General features: G+C 50.8%; 1 protein-coding gene across 3 annotated transcripts in view; it reads right to left on the reverse strand.

Moving 5' to 3' along the window:
- PSTPIP1 (proline-serine-threonine phosphatase interacting protein 1) overlaps nucleotides 1-20,489 on the reverse strand; it is a 44,916-nt gene extending 24,427 nt beyond the window's left edge. Inside the window, exon 1 of one of the 3 annotated variants that reach the window (XM_086363967.1) lies at nucleotides 19,759-20,489. In XM_086363967.1, the coding sequence (XP_086220093.1) occupies nucleotides 19,759-19,794 (36 nt within the window). In that variant the 5' untranslated portion in view covers nucleotides 19,795-20,489. Of the gene's footprint in view, nucleotides 1-1,215; nucleotides 1,240-19,758 lie in introns of those variants that run through there. The other 2 variants (XM_086363969.1, XM_086363968.1) reach the window with 2 other exon arrangements.
- Nucleotides 20,490-24,015: the final 3,526 nt, after the last annotated feature.

The following is a 24,015-nucleotide window of genomic DNA, read 5'->3' on the forward strand; positions in this document are numbered from 1 at the left end:
ATCCTCCTACTGAGTTATACACCCTTCCCCACCAGAGGGTCCATTTAAAAGGCTGCAGAAGCTTTTTCAAATGTTCCCTTACATGAAATTCCAGAATATAAAGTATCTCAGAGGACAGCTAAGCCTCTCACCTTAGAGGGAGAGGCCTGGGATTTGGTCACAAGTCTGATCTGCCAGGAAGAAGCTGGGTACTCTTGGTGAAGCCCTTGTCCTTTCTGGGGCCGCCTGACTGTGTTATGGGTTTGGGGAGAGGAGGTGACCTTCAACTGTTCTTTCAGCCTGGAGGCTGCTGTGTGTCTGTTGGCTTTTGGAAACCATGGCAACCATAACTGCATCTTACCTGGAGATGTCTGAAGTCAGGGGTGGGCTGAAGCTGCCCAAGGGGAGTCTGAAGGCGTGTGAGGCCTGGAAGGGAGCGGTTGGGGGCTGACACCCATACATCTCCTGGGAACCAAGTGGAGGCTGGGAAGGTGGCTGGGAAGAGCTGCCTGTAAGTCTTGGCTGGTGAGAAATGCCTGGCAGCCAAGAAGGAGCCCTCGAAAAAAGCTGCATGGAGTAGATGATGGGGTGCAGCTGGGAGGGATCAGACATGGACAGCTGCAGGGAAGAGAGTGGGACAGCCAGGGGACAAGGTCCCCAAAGGACCTGCAAAAGTAGCCAGGAGAGGAAGAGCTGACCTGTGGGCATCAGTCACCTGCTGCACCAGCAGCAACTGCACCAGGAAAACAAGACCCTTCATCCCTTTAGGCCTTCCAACCCCACACACGCGCCGGCTGTAGAGACGCCAGAAGCAGTAAGCAGTGGGGGTGACAGAGACCGACCCTGTGCTCCGCGCGCATCATAGGCTTCCAATCACAGGCAAAGTCGGGGAGACTGGGGAGCTTTCAGGTGAACAGGAAAGTGAGATCTGGATACGAGGTTGAACTGGAGGGAGTTAGACCTGAAAAGGACTGGACACGCTCTATCACACGCCCAGGGGTGAGGAAGGGAGAGCTACCACTACCGCTTTGGAAGGCGGAAGGAAAAAATTCAAGCTTCCTGCTTGTGCCTTACCAAATTCAGAGACTGTTTCATAAAATGCTTACCATTCTTCTCAGAAACCTTTCTAATGACTGACATGCTCTTGGGTTGCTAGGCTCTTTATATATTTAACTTTTTTTTTTAAATCACCTTTTACTGATGGGAGAAGAGACAGAGCAGGGAGACTGGACTCACCGCTTTCATCTCAGGAAGCTCCAGAAGCCAAGGACAGCAATTTTGAATACAGTTATAGGCTGCACGGTACTCGGGCGACCTCGCCTTCTAATTTCACCGCAATTTAACAGAAAGGATTTCTGTGGCCAGCGCCTACCGTGGCTAGCTTACTAGCTACCAGTCCACTGTTGCTTGTCTGCTGTGCGCAGAGAAGCAAAACCACTGGGATTGTCAGAACACCTGAGGAAGTGAGTACTGAACTCTGGAGAAGGCAGAGCGTGGGGCGGTTTGCCTCCTGGGTCCCAGTGCCCACATCTGTACAGCAATGCTCAGCAAATAGACTGAACAAAGGCTGCGAACATAGGGAGGAGCTCACGTGGACGTGCCTTCATGACAGCTGGCTCCTGAGCCGCCCCGAGTAGAAGACCAGACCATTTGTTTGCAGTTCAATGACTAGTTACCCAGCACCTTAAATAAGCCAGACAGACCCGTCCCCTCTACTTCATACAACATGTTACTACCCCATTGTACAGATAAAGAAACTGAGTCTCAGAGAAGATAAGTCAATGAATAGCAGCCAGGATTTTTCCACTGCCCCACAGCTAGTACCCCACAGTAGGTCTCGTCTCTACCATTATTGATTGCTAAACTGAGAGACGGCAAAGAACAGATACTCAGGTATGGCTTGGATGAATGGGTGGATGGATGGATGAATGGGTGGATAGATGGATGGATGGATGAATTGATGAACCAGAGACTTCAGTGAGCAAGCTGGATGTTTACCCAGAGAATCCCAGGAGGAGAGCTGGGTACAGAGGGCTGGGTACCAGGCCTCAGCCCTTGAGGAGCTAGTAAGGAATGTGATCATTTGTAGGCCTTTGTAGGGCCTTCAGGAGTAGGCAATGGCACCCCACTCCAGTACTCCTGCCTGGAAAATCCCATGGATGGAGGAGCCTGGTAGGCTGCAGTCCATGGGGTCGCTAAGAGTTGGACACGACTGAGTGACTTCACTTTGACTTTTCACTTTCATGCACTGGAGAAGGAAATGGCAACTCACTCCAGTGTTCTTGCCTGGAGAATCCCAGGGACGGGGGAGCCTGGTGGGCTGCCGTCTATGGGGTTGCACAGAATTGGACACAACTGAAGCAACTTAGCAGCAGTGGAGCCTTCAGCGAAAGAGGGAGCATCTGTGTTTGGTGTCCCCAGAGCCTCAGCCAGGACTCACAGGGAAGTAGACAGGGAGGCCAACTCCAGATCGGTACAAAGAAGGACTTTCCAAGAGCCTATGTGGCCCCAAATATGGAGCACAGGTAAGTCGCTTTGCTGGGTTGAGAGTGCCCCGTAGCTAGGATCTGGTAAACAGGTTAGGGATTCTGCAGAGAGGATTCAAGCCTCAGATGATGTGTCCTACTAGGTGTTCTGAGTCTGGATGTCCCCTGACTTAAAGACTGGAGGGGTCCATCTGTAAGCAGGCAAATGTGGGGTGACTTATGGCTTTTCTAAGATGGCTCAGGATAGGTGTCAAAGGGAGAGAGCCAAGAAAGCAGTAGACTCTTAAGGAACAAAGCACATTGAACGTGGTTAAATGAGCTAATCTGGGGCTTGGGATTAGAAATGAGTTTCCAGAGGGCTCTAGATCTCCACTGAGCCCTGGGCTGAGGCCTCTTCACCCAAGCAGCCCCGTTGCATGGTCCCTGAGATGTCCAGGCCCTTGACCTGGGGCCCAGCTGGGCCACAAGCTTTGGGGAACCCGGAGACCTGGGGTTGATTGTTTCCTGCAGCCTTGGGTGAGGGGAAGAGTGGAGCTGTTAGAGGCCTGTGAATGTTCAGGGGCTCCTAGGAATCCCACATTGCAGAGTTTGGAGGCCGGGGAATAGCACAAGTACCAGAAAGGGACCTCCTGTGCCAACCTGGGGCCTCATCTCAGTAACACAGACCCCGGGAGGATTTGAGGATGAGAGAGGTTATATAACTTGTCCCGACTTCAACACCAATTGTGTGGGCGTGCTGGCTTCCTACTTTGTGACTTTGTTGTTTCAAGTAGGCCTCCTCCAACATCAGGAAGGAAGGGCCTCCTCTACGCGCTCCCCTTCCCCCATCCTGTGAAGCACTGCTCACTTCCCCTCCATTCTTAAAGGCCCAGCTCAATCCCCCACGTCTTCCTCCTGCGTTAAGAAACCAAAATGGGCAGAAGTTAGCACAAGGGACAGGGCAGGGAGGGAACACAAGTCTGGGCAGAGGCCTGGAGGTGGCATTGAGCCCCTCGGGTTCAGGAGACTGGAAGCCTGATGCTCAGAGCTGTGAGCAGCGAGGGGGCTGAAGGGCCAGGGCAGGTGTCTGAAGAGGTGGCCTGAGACCAGCTCGGGGAGAGCCCCGAGTCAGGCAGAGCCAGCGGTGGGAGCCTCCCAGGAAGTAAAGGGAACCAGGGCCAAGTTCCCAGGTCAGGAGAAGGGAGCAGGGCGGGTGGCATGTGGAGCGGTAGAAGCCCATGCCCTCTATGCCTCTAATTCTCAGAGAAGCCTGCAGTGTCAGGGCTGTACACTGATTGCCCCACGTCACAGGTGACAACTGAGGCTCAGCAGCCGCCTACAGTGCAGGAGCCCTGGGTTCGATCCCTGGGTCCGGAAGATCCCCCAGAGGAGGGCATGCCAACCCACTCCTGCATTCTTGCCTGGAGAATCCCCATGGGCAGAGGAGCCTGGTGGGCTACAGTCCATGGGGTTGCAGAGAGTCAGACACGACTGAAGTGACTGAGCACACACGGACGCACAGAAGGTAAGTGGCTGGCCCCGGTCACACAGCTCCTCTGTAGGTGGGCAGGAGGCAGGTGTCAGGCCAGGGCTGAGGGTAGGTGGGGAAGGTGGATGGAGGTTACTGAGCCACCACAAACACTAAGCCCCAGAGGAGACGCTGACCCATAAGCAAGGACAGGCAGTGACCACACCCTGTGCAGAGCCAGCCCCACGGCTCCTTGCTGCACAGGCTCCAGCTTGTGAGTGACCAGCCAGGACCTGGGGGCCAGCACCAATAGCCAAGGCTGTGTTTCTACTTGTCCCTTTCCCCAAGCATCACCCCTTCCACACCACATATACCTGCCATGGCCCATGGGTGCACCCCCTTATCAAGAAGAAGTTCAGGCAGGGGGTGTGGAAAGAGTCCAGGTACCGGGTTCTGGTCCTGGCCAAGCCCATGCTTACAGACAATGTGAACTTGGGCAAGTTACTTAACCTCCCGTACACAGATTCCCTCCTCTATAAAATGACTGTGAACACACTGCCCTCCTCCTAGGGGCCCTGAGGACTAAATGAAATAATATACGTAGGAGCCCAACAAAGGTCATCCTGAGACTTAATGAGCTCCTGGAAAAGGGTGGCCATGGTGATCAGTATATATTAAGTGAAAGTAAACCAAGAAAGGAAATAAAAGAGGAGAGCTGGGTTTGAGTCCTAGCTGTGACACTTATCTCGACTGGTTGCTTCCTGTCTCTCAGCCTCAGGTTTTTCATCCGTAAAGCGGAATGAACACTTGGACTCCGACGCTCACGGGGCCAAGGCGGGGTGTCTTGCTTGGTGGTATAAACTGCTGCAGGGTGAGAACTGGCAGATTCTTCTGGGTTCAAGACTTCCTCAAGACAGAGGTGGGCCCACTCCTCACACCTCTCCCCAAAGGCAGGAAGAGACCCCTGGCAGCCCCTGCAGAAGGCCCCTCAGCCTCCTCTGCTGCCCTTGGCAGGTTCTGGACCTCAGAGCTGACCCTTGGGCTCTGGTTGCAACACCCTCCAAGCCCAGGGGCTTTCTGGGTCTCCTGTACCTGCTGGGGGTCTGCACGTGGGGCTCCTGCCTTTATTAGGTCATTAACATTCATTTGACCACATCTGTCTTTTAACCACAGTGATAGATTTAATACAGACAAGGAGCCAGAAACTGAGAGGGTGGAGGGACTCAACCATGAGGGCAATGGAGTCCAAGCAGCCCGCTCAGTGCTAAAGGCAGTGTGAGAGACAAAGATGGCGCCTGCCACCGTCTTCGGGTTCTGCGTTAGAGACTGGGAATTGCTTTAGCCTGGCCAGCACAGCCAGCGGGTATCAGGCGTAGAGCAGCACTGAGGGAAAGCAGATCTTTAAGTGGAGCAAGATGCCACCTCTGGGGGCCTGGGGCTCTGGGGCTGCCTGAGGCAAGCCTGTCCTCTCTGGGACCATCGCTGCTTAATGTTCCCTCCCAGCATCACTTGCACCCACACGTTGTTGGTGTGTGTTTAGTCGCTCAGTCATGTTCGACTCTTTGCGACCCCATGGATGGGAGCCCACCAGGTGTCTCTGTCCATGAGATTCTCCAGGCAAGAATACCAGAGTAGGTTTCCATTTCCTCCTCCAAGGGATCTTCCTGACCCAGGGATCGATCCTCTCTCTCCTGTGTCTCCTGCATTGCACCAAACATGTTGGTAGGACTCAAACCAAGGCCACTGGGTCCTGGAGTGCACACTCCTCCCCTCACTGAACCTGCAGCCCTTCTAGGCTTAGGGGTCGTCTGCATCTGAAAATAAAATTCCAGCAACGGCACGGCAGCTCCTGCCCTGCCCTGAGGCCTAGTTTTATCTTCTGGTCTTCCCCTGACCCTGGAATAAGCCACACTGTTCCTTTGGCTCCAGCATCAATTTGCATCCTCATCTGGGTCAGAGTGAGAACAAGTGCAGACGCCAGCTCAGCACCTACTGTGCTGCCTTCCAGTAGCGCAGATCCTCGTGCTGTGCAGACCTTCATGCCCCACAAGTGCAGTTTTCATGACAGCTCCACGGACACTGATCCAGACGTCTCTGTTGATCCCCTGCCTACCACCTCACCCTGTTTGCGTGGACTGACCCCAGCTAACCTTCCTACCACCTGCAGTCTGGGGTTCCCAGGCCTGGGAGAGTGGTCTCAGAGCTGGTCCAAATGAAGGGGAAACATTCAAGAGGTGACAAAGAAGGGGACTTCTTTTGCTTCAGTGGCTGCCAGTTGGGAACTTGAGGATCAGAAATCCTGATTTTCAAAGGCCTCTCGGGTCTAAGCAGGCCAAGGCCAAGGTGGACATCAGTTCCCTCAAGGCTTTCTCATGGTCCACTGAAGAAGTAGGTGACCCCAGCCTATGGGACAATTGTGCTTGAAGAATGAAAGCTGGTGGGGACTCAAGGAAGCTCAGAAGTCATGGGCCTTCCCAGGGGCCAAAGGTAGGGCAACTCTAAGGAGGAGCCCACCATCCCAAGGGGATTCTCTCAAAGGATGGTGTCTCTCCACGTATGTCCAGGCTTGGGAGAGTTAGAGGGGGGTTGTCATAGACTGGTGGCAACCTTATGTGCGCGTGCTAAGTCACTTCAGTCATGCCCAGCTCTTTGCAACCCCATGGACCGTAGCCTGCCAGGGCTGTTCTGTCCATGGGGATTCTTCAGGCAAGTATACTAGACTGGGTTGCCATGCTCTCCTCCAAGCGATCTTCCTGACCCAGGTATTGAACTCAAGTCTCTCAAGTCCCTTGTGTCTCCTGCAATGGCAGGCAGGTTCTTTACCACTAGCACCACCTCAAAAATGTTCAAACTTCAGTTTCTTCACCCATAAAAACACCTCAAGTGTAGAGAAAAAGGAACCCTCCAACACTGTTGGTGGGACTGTAAACTGGTACAGCTACTATGCAGAACAGTACAGAGGGTCCTTAACAAACTAAAAATAGAGCTACCATATGATCCTGCAATCCCATTCCTGGGTATATATGCAGAGAAAAGCATCATTCAAAAATATTCTTTCATCCCATTGTTCATTCCTGTACTGTTCACAATAGCCAAGACATGGAAGCAACCTAAATGTTCATCAACAGATGAATGGATGAAGAAGATGTGGTACATATATTCAGAGAAATACTATTCAGCCGTAAAAATGAAATCATACCATTTGTAGCAACACAGATGGACCTAGAGATTATCATACTAAGTGAAATAAGCCAAACAGAGAAAGACAAATATCGTATGACATCACTGAAATGTGGAATCTAAAAAAAAAAATGAACTTATTTATAAAACAGAACTAGATCCACAGGCAGAAAACAAACTATGGTTACCTAAGGGGAAAAGCAGGGAGGGATACGTTAGGGATTTGGGATTAGCAGATACCTGTGGCAATGGCACCCCACTCCAGTACTCCTGCCTGGAAAATCCCATGGATGGAGGAGCCTGGTAGGGTGCAGTCCATGGGGTCGCTAAGAGTCGGACACGACTCAGCGACTTCACTTTCACTTTTCACTTTCATCCACTGGAGAAGGAAATGGCAACCCACTCCAGCGTTTTTGCCTGGAGAATCCCAAGGACGGGGGAGCATAGTGGGCTGCCGTCTATGGGGTCACACAGAGTCGGACACGACTGAAGTGACTTAGCAGCAGCAGTGTGCTCTGCTAAGTCACTCAGCCATGTCTGACTCTTTGTGACCCCATGGACCATAGCCCCCCAGGCTCCTCTGTCCATGGGATTCTTCAGGCAAGAATATTGGAGTGGGTTGCCATGCCCTCCTCTAGGGGATCTTCCTGACCCAGAGATCAAACCTGTGTCTCTTGTGTCTCCTGCATTGGCAGAGGGGGCTCTTTACCATGAAGCTTTCCCAGGCCACCTGGGAAGCCCCAGTGATACTGATGAACCTATTTACAGGGCAGGAATAGAGACACAGATTTATACTAGAATTCTGGAGTTGGTAGCCTATCTCTTCTCCAGGGAATCTTTCTGACCCAGGAATCTAACTGGGATCTCCTGCATTGCAGGTGGATTCTTTACCAGCTGAGCTACCAGGGAAGCTGCAAAAGAGAAACTGTTAGTGGGTCAGTCATGTCCAACTCTTCATGGCCCCATGGATTGTAGCCTGCCAGGCTCCTCTGTCCATGGGATTCTCTAGGCAGAATACTGGAGTTGGTTGCCATGCCCTCCTCCAGGGGCTCTTCCAGACCTAGGGACCGAACCTAGGTCTCCCACTTTGTAGGTAGATTCTTTACCATCTTAGCCACCAGGGATACTACTATATATAAAATAGATAACCAACCAGGGGCTACTGTATATCACAGGGAACGACACTCAATATTTTATATAATCTTAAGGGAAAAGAATCTGAAAAGAATGTGTATATATACATATATAAAATATGTATAACTGAACCACTTTTTTGTATACTTTAAAGCAACATTGTAAATCAACTGTATTTTTTTAATTAAAAATTAAAAAAACACCTTAACGCAGGACCTTAATAGCCAACAACATTAAAAAAAAGAATAAAGTTGGAAGACTCACACTTTCTAATTTCAAAACTCACTACAAAGCTATCGGAATTAGAATAGTGTGGTTTTGTCGTAAGGACAGACTTACAGACCAATGGAATGAAATAGAAAGCTAGAGATAAGCACTCACATATACGGTCAACTGAGTTTCAACAAGGATAAGACCATTCAATGTGGAAAAGACCATCCTTTCAACCAAAGGTGATGGGGAAATGGATATTCACGTGCAAAGGCATGAAGTTGGACACTTACTTAACACCATATACAAAAACTAACTTAAAATGGATAAATGACCTAAATGTAAGAGCTAAAACTATAAAACTCTGAACAGAAAATAGGGGGAAAGTTTCAAGACATTGAATTTAACAATGATTTCTTGCATATGATACCAAAAGAACAGTCAATAAAAGAAAAAATAAATTAGACTTTATCAAAACAGAAAACTTTTTTTCGTTAAAAGACAGTATCAAGAGAGTGAAAAGACAATCCACAAATTAAGAGAAAATATTTGCAAATCATACTTAATTACTATCCAGACTATATAAAGAACTTTAAAAACTGAACCACAAAAAGATAACCCAATTCAAAAGTAGGCAAAGGACTTGAATAGACATTTCTCTAAGGAAGATAAACAAACTGTCAATAAATGTGTAAAAATATGCTCAACATCACTAGTCACTGGGAAATAGGAATCAAAACACCAGTGAGGGACTTCTCTACCTGACCCGTGGTTAAGGGTCTACACTTCCACTGCAGCAGGCCCAGGTTTGATCCCTGGTCAGGCAACTAAGATCACACATGTCGCAAAGATAGGCAAATAAATAAATAAAAAGAGCCAAAGTTAAAAAACAAAAAAATGAAATACCACTTCATGCCTACTACGATGCCTATGATTGGGGAAAAGACACAGGAAATAACAAGCCCTGGTGAAGATGAGGAGAAATTGGAACCCTTGTGCATTGTTGATGGAATGTAAATGGAGCAGCTTCTGGGGAAAATATTGATAGCTTAGCAGTTACTCAGCATGTTAAACATAGGATTACTTATGATCCAGCAACTCCATTCCTAGTTTTATACCCAAAAGAACTGAAAGCAGGAATTCAAGCCAGTATTCAGTTCAGTTGCTCAGTCACGTCCAACTCTGTGACCCCGTGAACCGCAGCATGCCAGGCCTTCCTGTCCATCACCAACATCCGGAGTCCACTCAAACCCATGTCCATTGAGTCAGTGATGCCATCCAGCCATCTTATCCTCTGTCATCCCCTTCTCCTCCTGCCCTCAGTCTTTTCCAGCATCAGGGTCTTTTCAGATGAGTCAGCTCTTCGCATCAGGTAGCCAAAGTACTGGAGTTTCAGCTTTAGCATCAGTCCTTCCAAAGAACACCCAGGACTGATCTCCTTTAGGATGGACTGGTTGGATCTCCTTGCAGTCCAAGGGACTCTCAAGAGTCTTCTCCAACACCACAGTTCAAAAGCATCAATTCTTTGGCGCTCAGCCTTCTTCACAGTCCAACTCTCACATCCATACATGACCACTGGAAAAACCATAGCCTTGACCAGATGGACCTTTGTTGACAAAGTAATGTTTCTGCTTTTTAATATGCTGTCTAGGTTGGTCATAACTTTCCTTCCAAGGAGTAAGTGTCTTTTAATTTCATGTCTGCAGTCACCATCTGCAGTGATTTTGGAGCCCAGAAAAATAAAAGTCAGCCACTGTTTCCACTGTTTCCCCGTCTATTTGCCATGAAGTGATTAGTACATCCATGTTCATAGCGACATTTTTCATAATATATGAAATGAGATAAAAACCCAAGTGCCCAATAACAGATGAATAGATAAACAAAATGAGGTATACACATAGCATGGAATATTTTTCAGCAATTAAAAGGAATGAAATTCTGATACATGCTAAAACATGGATGACCCTTAAAGACACTATGCTAAATGAAACAGGACAAATACTCCTGATTCTACTTATACATGGTCTCTAGCATGGCAAGTTCATAGAGACAGAAAGTAGAGTAGGAGATGAGAGGAGCAAGATAAAGAGTTATTATTTAAGGGGTATAGAATTTCTGTTTGAAATGATGAAAAAGTTTTGGAATTAGTAGTGATGGTTGGTAGAACATTATGAGAGTACAGATGCAACTTAATTGCACACTTAAAAATGATTAAAATGGTAAATTATCTGTTATGTATATTGACATTGGCCACAAAAAAGTAATTGTATAAGGTTAAAAAAAATCCCCTCTATCCTCTACTAATTCACAAGTGAGTCAAATGAGGTCACATAAATGGTAAATGCCAGATGTATGCTCATTGTCAGCAATGGCCATGTAGCAGAAAAACCACAGTTCTCAACACCAATGGAGAACTTTGAAAACTACTGCTCCTCCGCCCTGAAATTTGTGTGTAATTGACCTGGAGCTGCGACTGGGCATTGGGGTTTGTGACCCCTGTCACATTTCTGATCTTATCTCCAACCACTCTTCACCTCCATCACTCTGCCCCAGCAGCATAGGCCTCCTTGTCCCCTGAATAGGTCAAGCACTCTCCTGACTCAGCCCATCACCCCTTCTTTTTCTCTCCAGTATGGCTTAGCTTCTGCTTTTCTATTTCCGCAGTTGGGAACCCTGATCCCATCTGGCTGCCCCATCCCCACCCTGGCTGCTAGTCTCTGAAGCAGCAGCAGATACTTCCTGTTGCCCAATAGTGGGTGGCCTGTCAACACCAGGGAAGGGCCTGTCACTCAGTGGCCTGCTTCTGTTATCCATTGCTCAGGGTGTCAGGTCTCAGCAAACCACCACACACTCTTGCTAATGTCAAGGGCGCTCTGACCTGACCAGGGAAGGTAGCAGCCAAGCCTAGCCCAGCAGCCCCAACGTCCATCTGGGTGGCACCCCCAGGCCCACATCCCCTCTATAAGCCATGGTTTTCTCTCTATAAAGCAGGAATAAGAATACCAGCCTCATGGGGCTATTGCATCTTGTTACCTGAAGCCACAGGAATGACTGTCAAATGGTGGAATTTAGTATCCAGTGGTGAACAGAGTTGGGGAGGCATCCTGAGATTAGGAAGACCTACATATGAGGCTCACGCTGTAGGTGCCTATCCAGTTAAAAGTCAGGATCCCTTGGGATCTCTTCCTGGTCTACTAGCTCCCAATGCTGAGCAGCCGCACGTGGTCCCCTGAGGACTGTGCTTAGTGTCTCCATCCTCAAAGCCTTTATCTCAGTTGAGAATCACTCTAATATCCTACAGATGAGGAAACTGAAGTTCAGAAAGGAGAAAGGATTCTCCAAGTTCCCCCTCAGCAAGTGAGGGGGGAAGCTTCAAAGAGGCCTGTCCCCATTCTGAGCCTGGAGCACAGAGAGTGACTAAGCCCGCAAGGGGGGGGGCCTTCCGGAGCTAGTCCAGCAGGATGCCCTAGCTAGCGTGGGCAGCCCCCAGGGCACCGGGTACCACTCTCTCTTACTAGAAGTGAGGCAGTTTCGATTTCCGCAACTAGTTCCCTCCATCGTCTCGTTTGCAGCGTCAGACAGGCTCTAGCTGAGGCAGACAGGCATCCTAACCACAGCCCACAGCCTCCAAGCTTTTTTGCATGAGAGGAAACATCCGTCACTGGAGAGGGTGAAGAAAGGAAGAAAGGCTCTCTGCCTCCACTCAAGGCTGGTCAAGAGCTTTTAAAGCCCAGCCGGGGTCTTCCCTTCCTACAGTCACCCTATGCAATCCTCTGGGCCAGAAAACCCGTCTTACAAACCCACTGCACCCGCTCCCCCTCCACACCTTTACCCATGCCAGGCCTTCCACCTTTGCCCTCCCACCAGCTCCCAAGTCCTCCCCCACCTTTCCAGGCCCAAGCAGGGCCCTCCCTCTCCATCCCAGGGGCTAGCAACCCTGGCTGTGTGGAGGTACCGGGAGAAGCCAGCCAAAGTCCCTGAGTTCCTGGGAACTGGACAACAAGGAGGACCTAGAGAAGCAGATCTTGTTTTCCACCAAGAATAAAATCGAAGGTGTGGCTTACGTTCTTGACCCAGGACAGAGCAGCCAGGAAACGCTACAGGGCAATACCTGCAGGCATCACAAAAGCGGGGCAAACGCAACCTTGAAGCTCTGCAGTCACCGGCTGCCATCAGACGGTCGACCGCATCCTATGGAGTGGGTGTGGAAGAACCAAGTTCTTGGGTTCCTGGGGGCACACACACCACAAAGTGTGCACAGAGTATATGGAAGAGTTCACGCTACTGAACCACAAATGTCACCTAAAAACACCATCTCAGCTTGAAAACAGGAATTGCTTAGTTTTGTTTTTTAAACATTTTCCTTTTAATGGCATATGTAATCTGTGATCATTTGCGGAAAATTATGGTGAGAGAAATCACCTTACTTCCAAAACCACGGAAACCAATGTTACTGAATAGGGAGCCACCCTTTAATCCTTTAGGAATTATAATTGAACCAAGAACTCACCCGTCTCCTTGGATTTAGGGGCAGAATGCAATAGGGTCCGACAGAGCTAAGGGGTGTCCCTGCTCTGCCTGGGATGTATGACCATGAACTCGGCACTTGACCTCCCTGTGTCTCCGTTCTGGACATGGGAGGCCACTGGCAAGTCCTTCCCTGCAAGGTGGATTTGGGGACACATGTGTCCCAGGGCCTGGTGCATAAGGGATGCCGAACAACAACCAGGAACAGCCGCCTCTCCTCTGAGAATGACGTATCTGGGACTCAGAGAAAAAAGAATTTTCACAGAACAGGACATAAACATCTTCTTTTTCATTTTTAATTGTGTAATGTAATTTTCATTGGGTAATATATTTACATGGTTCAACAATCAAACGCTATAGAAAAGTACATAGAATATTCAATGCCACCCAGCCCTGAAACCCATCAATCTTTCTTCTTTCACTTCCCCCAAAAGGCCATCACTTTAATTAGCTCTCTGTGTGTCTTTCCAGAGATTCTCATTGTTAATACAAGCCCATGCATGTGTGCTAAGTCACTTCAGTTTTGTTTGACTCTTTGCAAGCCCCTGGACTGTAGCCTGCCAGGCTCCTCTGTCCATGGGATTCTCCAGGCAGGAATACTGGAGTGGGTAGCCAATCCCTTCTCCAGGGGATCTTCCCGATTCAGGGATCGAACCCAGGTCTCCTCCATTACAGGCGAATTCTTTACCGTCTGAGCCATCAGGGAAGCCCTAGTACAAGCCTATACCAACACTCATGCTTATTTCCCCCCACTTTTCACAATGGGTTGCATACAAGACACATCACTTGGCTCTGTGCTTTTTACACAGAACACCATGTCTCAAGGAGCTCTGCAACCAGCACAGAAAGAGTCTGTTCTCATCCTTTTCAATAGCCACGGCCAGGAAGGCACAGGGAGGGCAGTAGGTGGCAGCAAAGGAAGGCCAGCCAGGGGCCCCCCTCTCCCACCTCCTGCCTCTACCATCCCCTCCTGCTCAGGAGAACCCCCTCCTCAGCCACTGGCCTCCTCGGCCTTCAAGGCCACAGGGCCCTGCCCTGCTGCAAGTCCATCCACAAAGCCTGAGTGGGCTTTGATTCCCAGCAGAGCCCCTTCCAGGCCACTCTGATCCCTCTTTCCTAGATGAAAAGTTTCCTGCCCAGCCAGAGGACTATGAGGGGTCCCCAAGTGGCTGCTAGTGCCAAATGCCAGAGAACTGGCCACGCCCTCCCATCCAGGAATGTCTCCTCATGTGGGAAACTTGCAAGAAGTGGTCGTCAAGTGCAAAATCTTGATACACAAAGATCGACCCAGAATGCTAAATAGTTGGCAATAATCTCTGTTTTTTTTTTAAGACAGCATATTAAAAAGCAGAGAAATAACTTTGAAGACAAAGGTCTGTATAGTCAAAGCTACAGTTTTTCCGGTGGTCATGTATAGATGTGAGAGTTGGACCATAAAGAAAGCTGAGCGCCAAAGAGTTGATGCTTTTGAACTGTGGTGTTGGAGAAGACTCTTGAGAATCCCTTGGACTGCAAGGAGATCCAACCAGTCCATCCTAAGGAAATTAGTCCTGAATATTTGTTGGAAGGACTGATGCTGAAGCGCCAATACTTTGGCCACCTGATGTGAAGAACTGACTCACTGGAAAAGACCCTGGTGCTGGGAAAGATTGAGGGCAGGAGGAGGAAACGACAGAGGATGAGATGGTTGGCAGCATCACTGACTCAATGGACATGAGTTTGAGCAAGTTTCTGGAGCTGGTGAAGGACAGGGAAGCCTGGCATGCTGCAGTCCATGGGGTCGCAAAAAGTTGGACACCACTGAGCAACTGAACTGAACTGAATCCAAATGTCCAACAGGGGACTGTATAAATAAATCACATGTGTGTGTGCTAAGTCACTTAGTCATGTCTGACTCTTTGTGACCCTATGGACTGTAGACTCCTCTGTCCATGGGATTCACAGCATGTCCACCAAATCCACAAATTGGAGGACTGTACAGTCACTAACAATGGTGTTTTGAAGATAAGGAAATCACACCCAGGCCCACGCACGTTCAAGATAAAATTATGTCGAGAAGAGGATTGTCCCCCTACACTCTCCTCCTCAGTAGGGAACCTCAGAGTCTCAGAACCGGAGAGGGGAAGAGGCCACAGTAGCTGATCAGACAAATGGGGCCTCAGGCCTCTCCCCCAGCCCCTAGACCACGCATCCTTGGTGAGTCATTCCCCCACTGAAGGAAGTGGTACCTCCTCTGTCCTCTGTTGCGGAGCTCAGCACCTCCTCACTTAGCGTTTCCAAATGAAGCTGGAGCCCAGCCTCAAAAGGGAGAAACGTAACCTCAAGTCAGAGGGAAAAGTTCAGGCCTGGTTTCTCGGTCCCCTTTGATGGTTTCCGCCCAAAGCCATGATGGTGGGAAGAGCAAGGCATGAGAAGGAGTATATGTGGCCATTACTTTTCCTTTTAACAACCCCGAAAAAGACAGGATGTGGGTCTTAATAAAACCTGGTCCAGAACTAGATTTTCCTTCTTAAAACAATATCCTGTGACTTCTTTGCAAAGGCGGTTGGATGTATAGGTCTGGGAGGCAATGAGAGGGCAGGAGGGAAAAGTGCAGCTCAGAGCAGTGCTCTGGGTGCTCCCTGTGCCTGGTCCATTATCAAAGAACTCTAGACTCCAGAAGAAGTCGATCCTGACTTCTGCTGCTGCTAAGTTGCTTCAGTCGTGTGCGACTCTGTGTGACCCATAGACGGCAGCCCATCAGGCTCCTCTGTCCCTGGGATTCTCCAGGCAAGAACACTGGAGTGGGTTGCCATTTCCTTCTCCAATGCATGAAAGTGAAAAGTGAAAGTGAAGTCACTCAGTTGTGCCTGATTCTTAGAGACCTCATGGACCGCAGCCTACCAGGCTCCTCTGTCCATGGGATTTTCCAGGCAAGAGTACTGGAGTGGGGTGCCATTGCCTTCTCCTGACTTCTTCTAGGGAAAGGTAATCTGACAGTCTCATTCAGCTGTTTGGATGGGGGATGAGGATCGGAGGGCCCAGCTTAGACTACCTAGTAGAGAACACTTCTCAACAAATATCTGTTGAATGTAACTAAAGCAAAATGAAGGAGAAGGTGGGTTCAGGAAGGCAGTAGGACTGTAGAGGCCCTTACTGTTCGTCTACTTATTCTATTAACATTGGCCAAACACACAGCCCACTCACCAGCCCTTTGCTGAGGATACAGACAGGTGTTTCTTGCAATACACTTTGGCTGCTGCTGGGAGCAGAGCCCCTGCAAGGAAAGCTGTGTATACTGGGAAAAGGAGTGGTAATCCCGCAAATTCTCTGGGATTCTCTGCCCCTCTGCCCGGTGTTGAGTCAGGTTCTAGGAGTTCTAAGGCCCTGTCAGCTCGGGCACCTGGTACTCTTATCCTTAGCTTTCTTTTCGACAGCCCCCTGTTCTGAGGCTCAGTTACAAACTTCCTGCAAAACTGTGATCTTCTTTATCACTGTGTGTGTATTAACAGAAATCAAATGATCCTTTCCCTCCCCTGTGGCTAGCCCACCCCAGCCTCACTCCCACAGAAGCCTGCATCTGAATGTGAGGCTGCAGATAGAAGGAGGCTATAAATAAATACTGCATGGTCACACTGACAAGATTGCAAATATAGGCCTACTGAGGGACAGGACTGGTCAACTCTACCACTTCTAACCACTGTGTCTGCTTTTTATAAGTTTTTGTCTCCTCTCTTACTATCAGGCTACCAGCTATCTGTGAAACTGTCTCTAACAGGTCAGTATCAGTTCAGTCGCTCAGTCGTGTCCGACTCCTTGCAATCCCATGGGCTGCAGCATGTCAGGCTTCCCTGCCCATCACCAACTCCCGGAGCTTACTCAAACTCATGTCCATCAAGTCAGTGATGCCATTCAATCATCTCATCCTCTGTTGTCCCTAACAGGTCTAACAGGTCAGGCCCACCAATATTTAATCAATCAGATTCCATGTAGATCCCTACTATTTGCTATATCTATAGGTCAACAAAACCACATGACCGAGCTTGTTAAAACTGTGGGTAAAATCAGAGTTCATGGGCCCTAACTAAAAGCTATAGGGCATCTGGAATGAGTAAAGTATGCAAGCTTAATGCAAACTCGTAGAACCTCAGAAACCACTTTTGTTTCCCTGCTCACAATGAAGTGCTACCGTGAACAGGGCTGGCTCTCACCTGTGTTTCAGATGGTCGAGGCTGCAAGGTAAGGGGAGTGCTGTGGTATTAGACACGATCCTTCTAGCTCAGGGGCTTCCTTCCACTACACACCAGCCATTTACAGGCAGTGTGTTCCCAAGCTGTGGTTAACAGCATTGCCTGGGCATGGGATGGGAGAAAGCCAGGGGGAAGGGCAGGCTGAGCCCTGTCCCTAACACCTGCACGGCGGTTGGATCACTGTATCTTTTCCATTTTACTGCTTTGTCTGTAAATTGGGGTTCAGAAGACCTCTGTGGAGCCCATCTGATCTGATTTCTCTGGGAGGTAGGAAGGACTGAGTTTTTCCCTCCTTCACCAACGTGGCCCAAAGATCCAGTGATGGGCGCTGTGGCTAAAGAGGTAGTGAAGCACCTGAGTGAGAGCAGACGGTGGGGCCAACTGTCCAGGTGTCACCCAGCTGTGTGACTTTGGCAAGTGGCTGAGGCTCTCTGTGCCTCGGCCTCTTCTTGTGAACAATAGGTGTCACAATAGCATCCACTTCCTGGGTTTAAATGAGTCAATAGATGCATAGTCCTGAGGACAGCACCTGACCCATCTTTAGTGCTCGGGTTAGTTGTCCTTGTGGGCTGGGCCAGGCTGAGCATCTGGGACACGTGTTAGGATTCAGAGCCCGGGGGCATCAGCCCTTCCCTCCCTGCTTTGGCCCTCCCTAGGGAAGCAGCACCTCTACCCCAGGCCCCCGGAGCCAGCAGCTGAGGAGAGGAGAACTTGTGGGTGACTCAGAGGTGGGGCGAGCACAGAGTGTGGGGGGATGCCGCACAGGAAGCCGCCGCAGGTAGAATGCTGCCGCCACACCCTGCTCCCTCCTGTACCACCTCCCCCCTTCCTGCCCAGATCCTGCCTTGGGGCTGCTCCTCGGGCCAGCTCTGTCCTAGGGAAGGTGGAACCAAAGGCTCTGGGCTGGACCACATGTCCTGGAACTAAAATACAGCCAGGGTGTGCTTGCCCCGCCACGGGCTGCTAAACGCCTGGATTTTCAAGTGAAAGTGTGGGTCTCCCAGTCATGTCTGACTCTTTTGTGACCCTATGGGCTGTAGCCCACCAGGCTCCAATGTCCATGGGATTCTCCAGGCAAGAACACTGGAGTAGGTTGGCAATTCCTTCTCCAGGGGATCTTCCCAACCCAGGGATCAAACCCGGGTCTCCTGCATTGCAGGCAGAGTCATTACCATCTGAGCCACCAGGGAAGCCCTAACCTTTCCCCAGTTTTGCACTTCAAGTTGGAGCAATGATGTAGTGACTCACTGTCCAGTCTGTGCATCCCCTGCTGACTGCAGCCCCCCACCCCTCGCATGGGTCCCAGCTGCCAGCCTGGCGCTTGGAAGGGGCTGAGGCAGGTCTGCTTTCCTTGGCTTCTCTGGGCTGGTCCCAGCCCCTCTCTGTAGAGATGGGGAGATGGAGGCCCAGAGAGACAGCCCTCTGCCTACTGTGCAGTTAGAGCAGGCGGGAAGCGAGCCACTCAGACTCTGGCCATGGGCCCCAAGGAGAGCGTGGCCCGGAAGGGAAGGAAGACCTGGCTCGTTAGCTCTCGTCCTCCTGGCTGGAGGCCCCAGGAAAGGGCCCAGGGAGGCCAGACTGTCGGCTGAGTCCAGGCCGACTGAGCAAAGAGCCAGTGTCCTCTGCGCGGCTGGAGGGGGTGCCCTCAGGACAGCCACGTTCCTCAGCTCTAACCAGAGAGGTCTCAGCTTTTCCCTGGGAGCCACTGGGAACAGTCAGTGCTTGAGAAGCAGAGCAGTAGGCTGAGAGACAGCAGGAAAAAAAGGCGGTGGGGTCCAAATGGGTCTTGCAGGCTGTGTGGCCTGGGCCCAGCAATTTCACCCCCACAAGCCAGCTGGGCACTGGAATTTCTCAAGGAAAAAACTTGATTTACACGTGCGCTGAATTTAAGAAAGCGAACAAGGGATTGCCCAGCCCTGTTGCCTCCCTGCAGGACCCCTAAAGTCTGCAAGGAAGAAGGGTGAAGAGGGGTGGGGTAAGGGCAAGAGATTGTGCTCTAGCGAGATGCAGGGGATTTTGTTACATTAGATCCCCTTGTTTAGCTCTCCCATTCAGTTAGTATGTTTGTTAATTATCTCTACTCAGAGAGGTAAAGCTCAGAGAGGTAAAATGACTTGTCCAGCCTCAAAATAGCAGAGCCAAGATCCAAATTCAAGTTTATCTGGTCCCCAGACCTGTGACCCTCCCTCCTTTACCTCACAAGTCCTCATCAAGTTCCCAGCCATATATCAGATGCTCCTAAAAGGTTCCTGCTGTGGAGAGGGGGTCTTCCAGAGGAAAGATCTGCCCTGGGATCCCAGAGAATATCCATCCCTTGCTTGCTGAAGTTTGCAGAGGAATCAGTATCCCAGACTGAGGACCCCCATTGTCCACTTCCAACTCAGAAACAGCCCAGGTCACACCCCTCACCCCGTGACGATAAAGGATCAAAAATCAGCCATCATTTTTATGAGAAAACTCCCCTCTGGGAGCCACATCCCCAACCCACCACCCTGAGGAAATGTCAGCTGATCTGGCCTCCCCAGGCACACTCCACTTGCTGAAACCCACAGCCGTCTTCACTCACCCAAAAGGCATCTTTGAACTGAAGCTGAGGCATCATCCTCAGGCAACCGCCACGGCAAAGCTTGCTCTCCTGCCACGGTCAGGGCTGAACGAGGGCCAGGAGCCAGGCGCACCGTCCCAGTCCCTGCAAGGCTGGCCCAGGGGCCCCCCTCCCCGGCCGGCGGCGCCCTCTGCAGCGCCTCCGAAGGCAGCCGTAAGCCAGAGACTGCCGGAGGGAAGAAACGGGCTCAACCTGTTTTGTTTGGGGCTAGAATCAGCGGCAAAATGAGGAAGGGCTGGTGCCCAGTGATGGGAGGAAGGGCCCCACGGTCCGGCCCGGCCCCTCGCCAGCCCCGCGGAGATGAGGACTCAGTCCAGGCTGCAGGACTGAGAGCAAGGAGGGCAGCCCCGGGTCAGTGAGGCAGTGGCCAGCGGGAGAGGCGGTCCCCGGGGCCTCCGCAGCAAGGTTTGTGCAACCTCCCCGGGGCAGGCTCCAGGGCCGGCGCCCCACAGGAAGTGGAGCCGCCCCGCCTGCCACCTGTCACCCTGCTACGCGCCTCCACTTGCCCCCTTCCGATGTTCTAGCGGGGAATGTTCTCTGAGCCACAGACTCAGCGAGCCTGAGGCCCATTACAGTTGTGGGCAAGGAGGAGGGCAGGAACCCAGGTGCTGTCACCCACCACCCCAGCCCCAGCCCGGCCCAGGTCCAGAGAGGCCAGACTCTCCACCCGTCACTGGAAAACCACTTCAGGAAGGGAGGGGCTCACCCAGACCAGAACATCATCACACCCTGCATGCACGATGCCCCAGTCCACGTCCTGCCCTTGAGGAGGTCACAGTCTGGGGGCAGACATAGCTGTGGGCTGGGGGTGGGGGGAAGGTGAGAGCACGGAGGTAGAGGGAGCAGGTAGCTAGGCCAATGGAGAACAGCCTCATGGAGCCTGCCTCTTCTCCAGGTCTCCAGATTAGACCCTCTCTGGGGCAGGAAGTCCCCTCTGAAGATGGAATCTTCAGGCAGGAAGAATGTTGTTGGACTGAGAGAGACAGAATTACAGAGGCATAAATTGGGGAGTTTGAAAAATCCAGGTGGAGGCCCCTGTTTTTGTTCTGTCTGGGCCCTACCCTTCAGAAGGACTTTAATACACCCTCCAGCTCTCCAAGCCTCGGTTTCCCTGTCGGCCACCCCTAATCTTTGGAAAAGATTAGGGAATTACTGGAATTTCTGTTTTTGGTGGGGCAGGTGCTGGGGCTCTCTCTGTGTGTCTGGTATTACCTTGGGAAGAGCCTTGGACTGGAGCCCCAGACACCTGGGGAGGAAGGGCCTGCCCACTCAGCAGAAGATGCCGGTGGGGGGTGGGGGGGCGGAGCCCAGGGTGGGTTGGCAGGAAGAGATGAATCAGGATTGTCCACAAATCACCACCCTCAGCAATGCCTCCCTTACCACTGACTGTGGTGATCAGACAGATGAGAGCTGCCGCAGGAGAGAACTAAGCTCCCAAGTACCAGCAATGTGAGCCCGGGGTTAGAGATGGGGCACACCCATACCTCCGAAATAACCACCCAAGAGATAACTCGCTGGGGAGAGCTGCAGAGCAGTGGGGCCATGGTGGTAGCCCCCTATCTCCAGAATCCATGTGTGTGTGTTAGTCACTCAGTTATGTCCCAACCACGGACCATAGCTGCCAGGCTCCTCTGTCCATGGGGATTCTCCAGCCAAGAATACTGGAGTAGGTTGCCAAGCTCTCCTGCAGGGGATCTTCCTAACCCAGGGGTTGAACCCAGATATCCCGCTTTGCAGGCTGGTTCTTTACCAGCTGAACTATAAGGGAAGCCCAGAATCCCTAGGATCTAGCTAATAAACATCTCCAGCATTGAAAGCACCCCAGTTGGATTTTCTGTTGCTTGTAGCTGAAGACAGCTAACGTCAATATCACCTTGAATGACGAAGGCCAAAGGCTGAGGCTGGACCTCATCCCAATGGCATCACCACCTCTGATAGCCCCTACTCAGCCTCCCTGGCCTCAGGTTTCCATCTACCAAATGGAGTGATGCTTCTAGTTCTGGAGACAGACAAGAAACCCTCAGTTAATGACAGGCTCTTACCCTCTTATTCCCCTGGAGGACGAAACTCAACCTGCTCCATTATCCTTGTCTGAAAAAATGAATGGGCAGAGGAGCCTGGTGGGCTACTGTCCCTGGGGTCACAACGAGTCAGACATGACTTAGCCACTGAGCACAACACACCCTCTTATTAGCAGGAAACTTCAAGTCAGGCTCTCTCCCCTGCCTCTCCAGGGGCTCTTCCCATCACCCCTCATAAATTTCTGCTCAAAACAGCCCTCTTCCTTCCCCCCAAAGGTCCCCTCTCTACTCCTACCTCCACAACTTTGTCTCTCTCTGCTCCCTAGCCTCCCTCCTGACATGCCTGCCTTCATCTTCCTTCCCTGCACAAATCCTCCCATCCCCCAATGCCCGCCACAAAGCTCGCACACATGAGGCCTTCCTTTCCCAGCCAGGGCAGGCCCAGATGGATGGCCATGCTGGTTGTGGGCTGAAGCAATTAGGGAAGGAAGTAATAGGAGGATTCTAAAGAGACTCTAAAGTGCTCTGCTGTAGACAGGCCTTCCTCCTCCCTCCTCAACTCCCCACTGAGGCTCGGCCACCTCGGTGGCCAACAGCCAACTCTGCTTTGGTTTACACTTGCTGAGTACTGGGGGCATCATTAAGCCTTTTACGTGGACCACCTCATTTAGTCCTCCCTTATCATCATCCTCACCTCACAGAGGAGCAAACCAAAGATTAAAGAATTTATGTGACTTGGAACTTGTCTGGTGGTCTAGTGGCTAAGCCTCCCCCTTCCAATGCAGGAGGCATGGGTTTGATCCCTGGTCGGGAAACTAAGATCAGCAGGGTATGGCCAAAAAATCAAAAAAGAGAAAAGAGTTTATCTGATTCGTTCAACACCTCACAGTCGGTAAGTGGAGTGTTGGGCTTCAGACTCAGGTTTTCTGATGCCAAAGCCCATGTCTTAATTTCCCCTCGTGTCTGTTACCAACAACCTCTCTTAACAGTGAGTTTCATCCTTCCTTTCTCCAATTCTGCCTCCTCCAGAACCTCTCACTCTGATCCAAAGTTGGAAAAGGTGAGTCCAGGGAGGCTGTTGGGGCTGGTGGCTCTATTGGATGAGAGTCCAGCCCTGGCGCCTGATCATCGTCCAATTTCCCTTTGTTATTTGCACTGCCTAAGGATGCTTTGGCCCCAAAGAACATAAAACCAGAGGGTCTGATGTGGATGACATGTGTTATCATCCATATACGTGGTTTGGAGGCAGCATGGCCTGGGTGAAATTCATTAGGGCCCCGGCTCAGTTTCTCTGTGACTCTTCTCATTTACTGTCTCCCTTAACTTACTGTGCCTCAAAGAGTTGACCATGACTGAGCAACTGAACTGAACTGTCTCCCTTTTCCAGCTCCAATGGCTCTGGTCTACAACTGCACACATAGCCACAGAGGAAGAAAAGGGATTCCTCTCCTTTTGTCTCATTTTCTTCAAAGTCCTCCCTGCCCAGGCTCTGGGGAGACCTCCCTTCATGTCTCATTGGCCAGAATGAGACAGAATCACATGTTCAGGTATGGCCATCACCGGCCTCAGGAAGGGGATGTCTTGATTGGGGTGATGGGAATGTTGAGAGCCAACCACCACGACCACCACAGCGCTCTGTCTACCAGGTCCACAAACACTGCTGGGTACCAATTCCTGGCAGGCCCTGCTGGGACTGGGGCTCAGAGAGGACACAGACCTGGTCTCTACCCTGGAGGACCCACTTATGGGTTCTAGAAAGATCTCTCCAAATGGGAAGTGGTTGGGAGAGGGTGAGACCAGAAGAGGGTGTTATAATAACTCTGAGAGAGGGCTGAGCCCTAGGTGGGCAGGCCAGGAGGAAGGGCTGGTGGGACATTATGGAGACAGAGGAGAAGGAGGGAGACATTTGAGTGCCTCTGAGAAGAAAAGGAACTGCTCTCAGGCCTCCCTTCATCACCAGTTTCCCTGGGGAAGGGAATCCAGTCCTGAAAATCATAATCACAGTTGCATCAAAACATCATTCACCTTGAGGTCCAGGCAGCTGTGCTTGGAGCCAGACTTTGCTCCTATTTAAGGAGGGAGTCTCCCATGAAGGCTGAGCCCCATCCTATTTTGCATGACATTTGAATACATCTCCTGAGGAACTCAAACTCAAGAAGTAGGAGATCCATGGATTGAGAACAAAATGCAAAATCAG

Source organism: Bos grunniens, chromosome 21, assembly GCF_055505025.1.
Source record: "Bos grunniens cultivar Pamir isolate PY7600 chromosome 21, Bosgru_T2T1.0, whole genome shotgun sequence".
Classification (NCBI taxonomy): domain Eukaryota; kingdom Metazoa; phylum Chordata; class Mammalia; order Artiodactyla; family Bovidae; genus Bos; species Bos grunniens.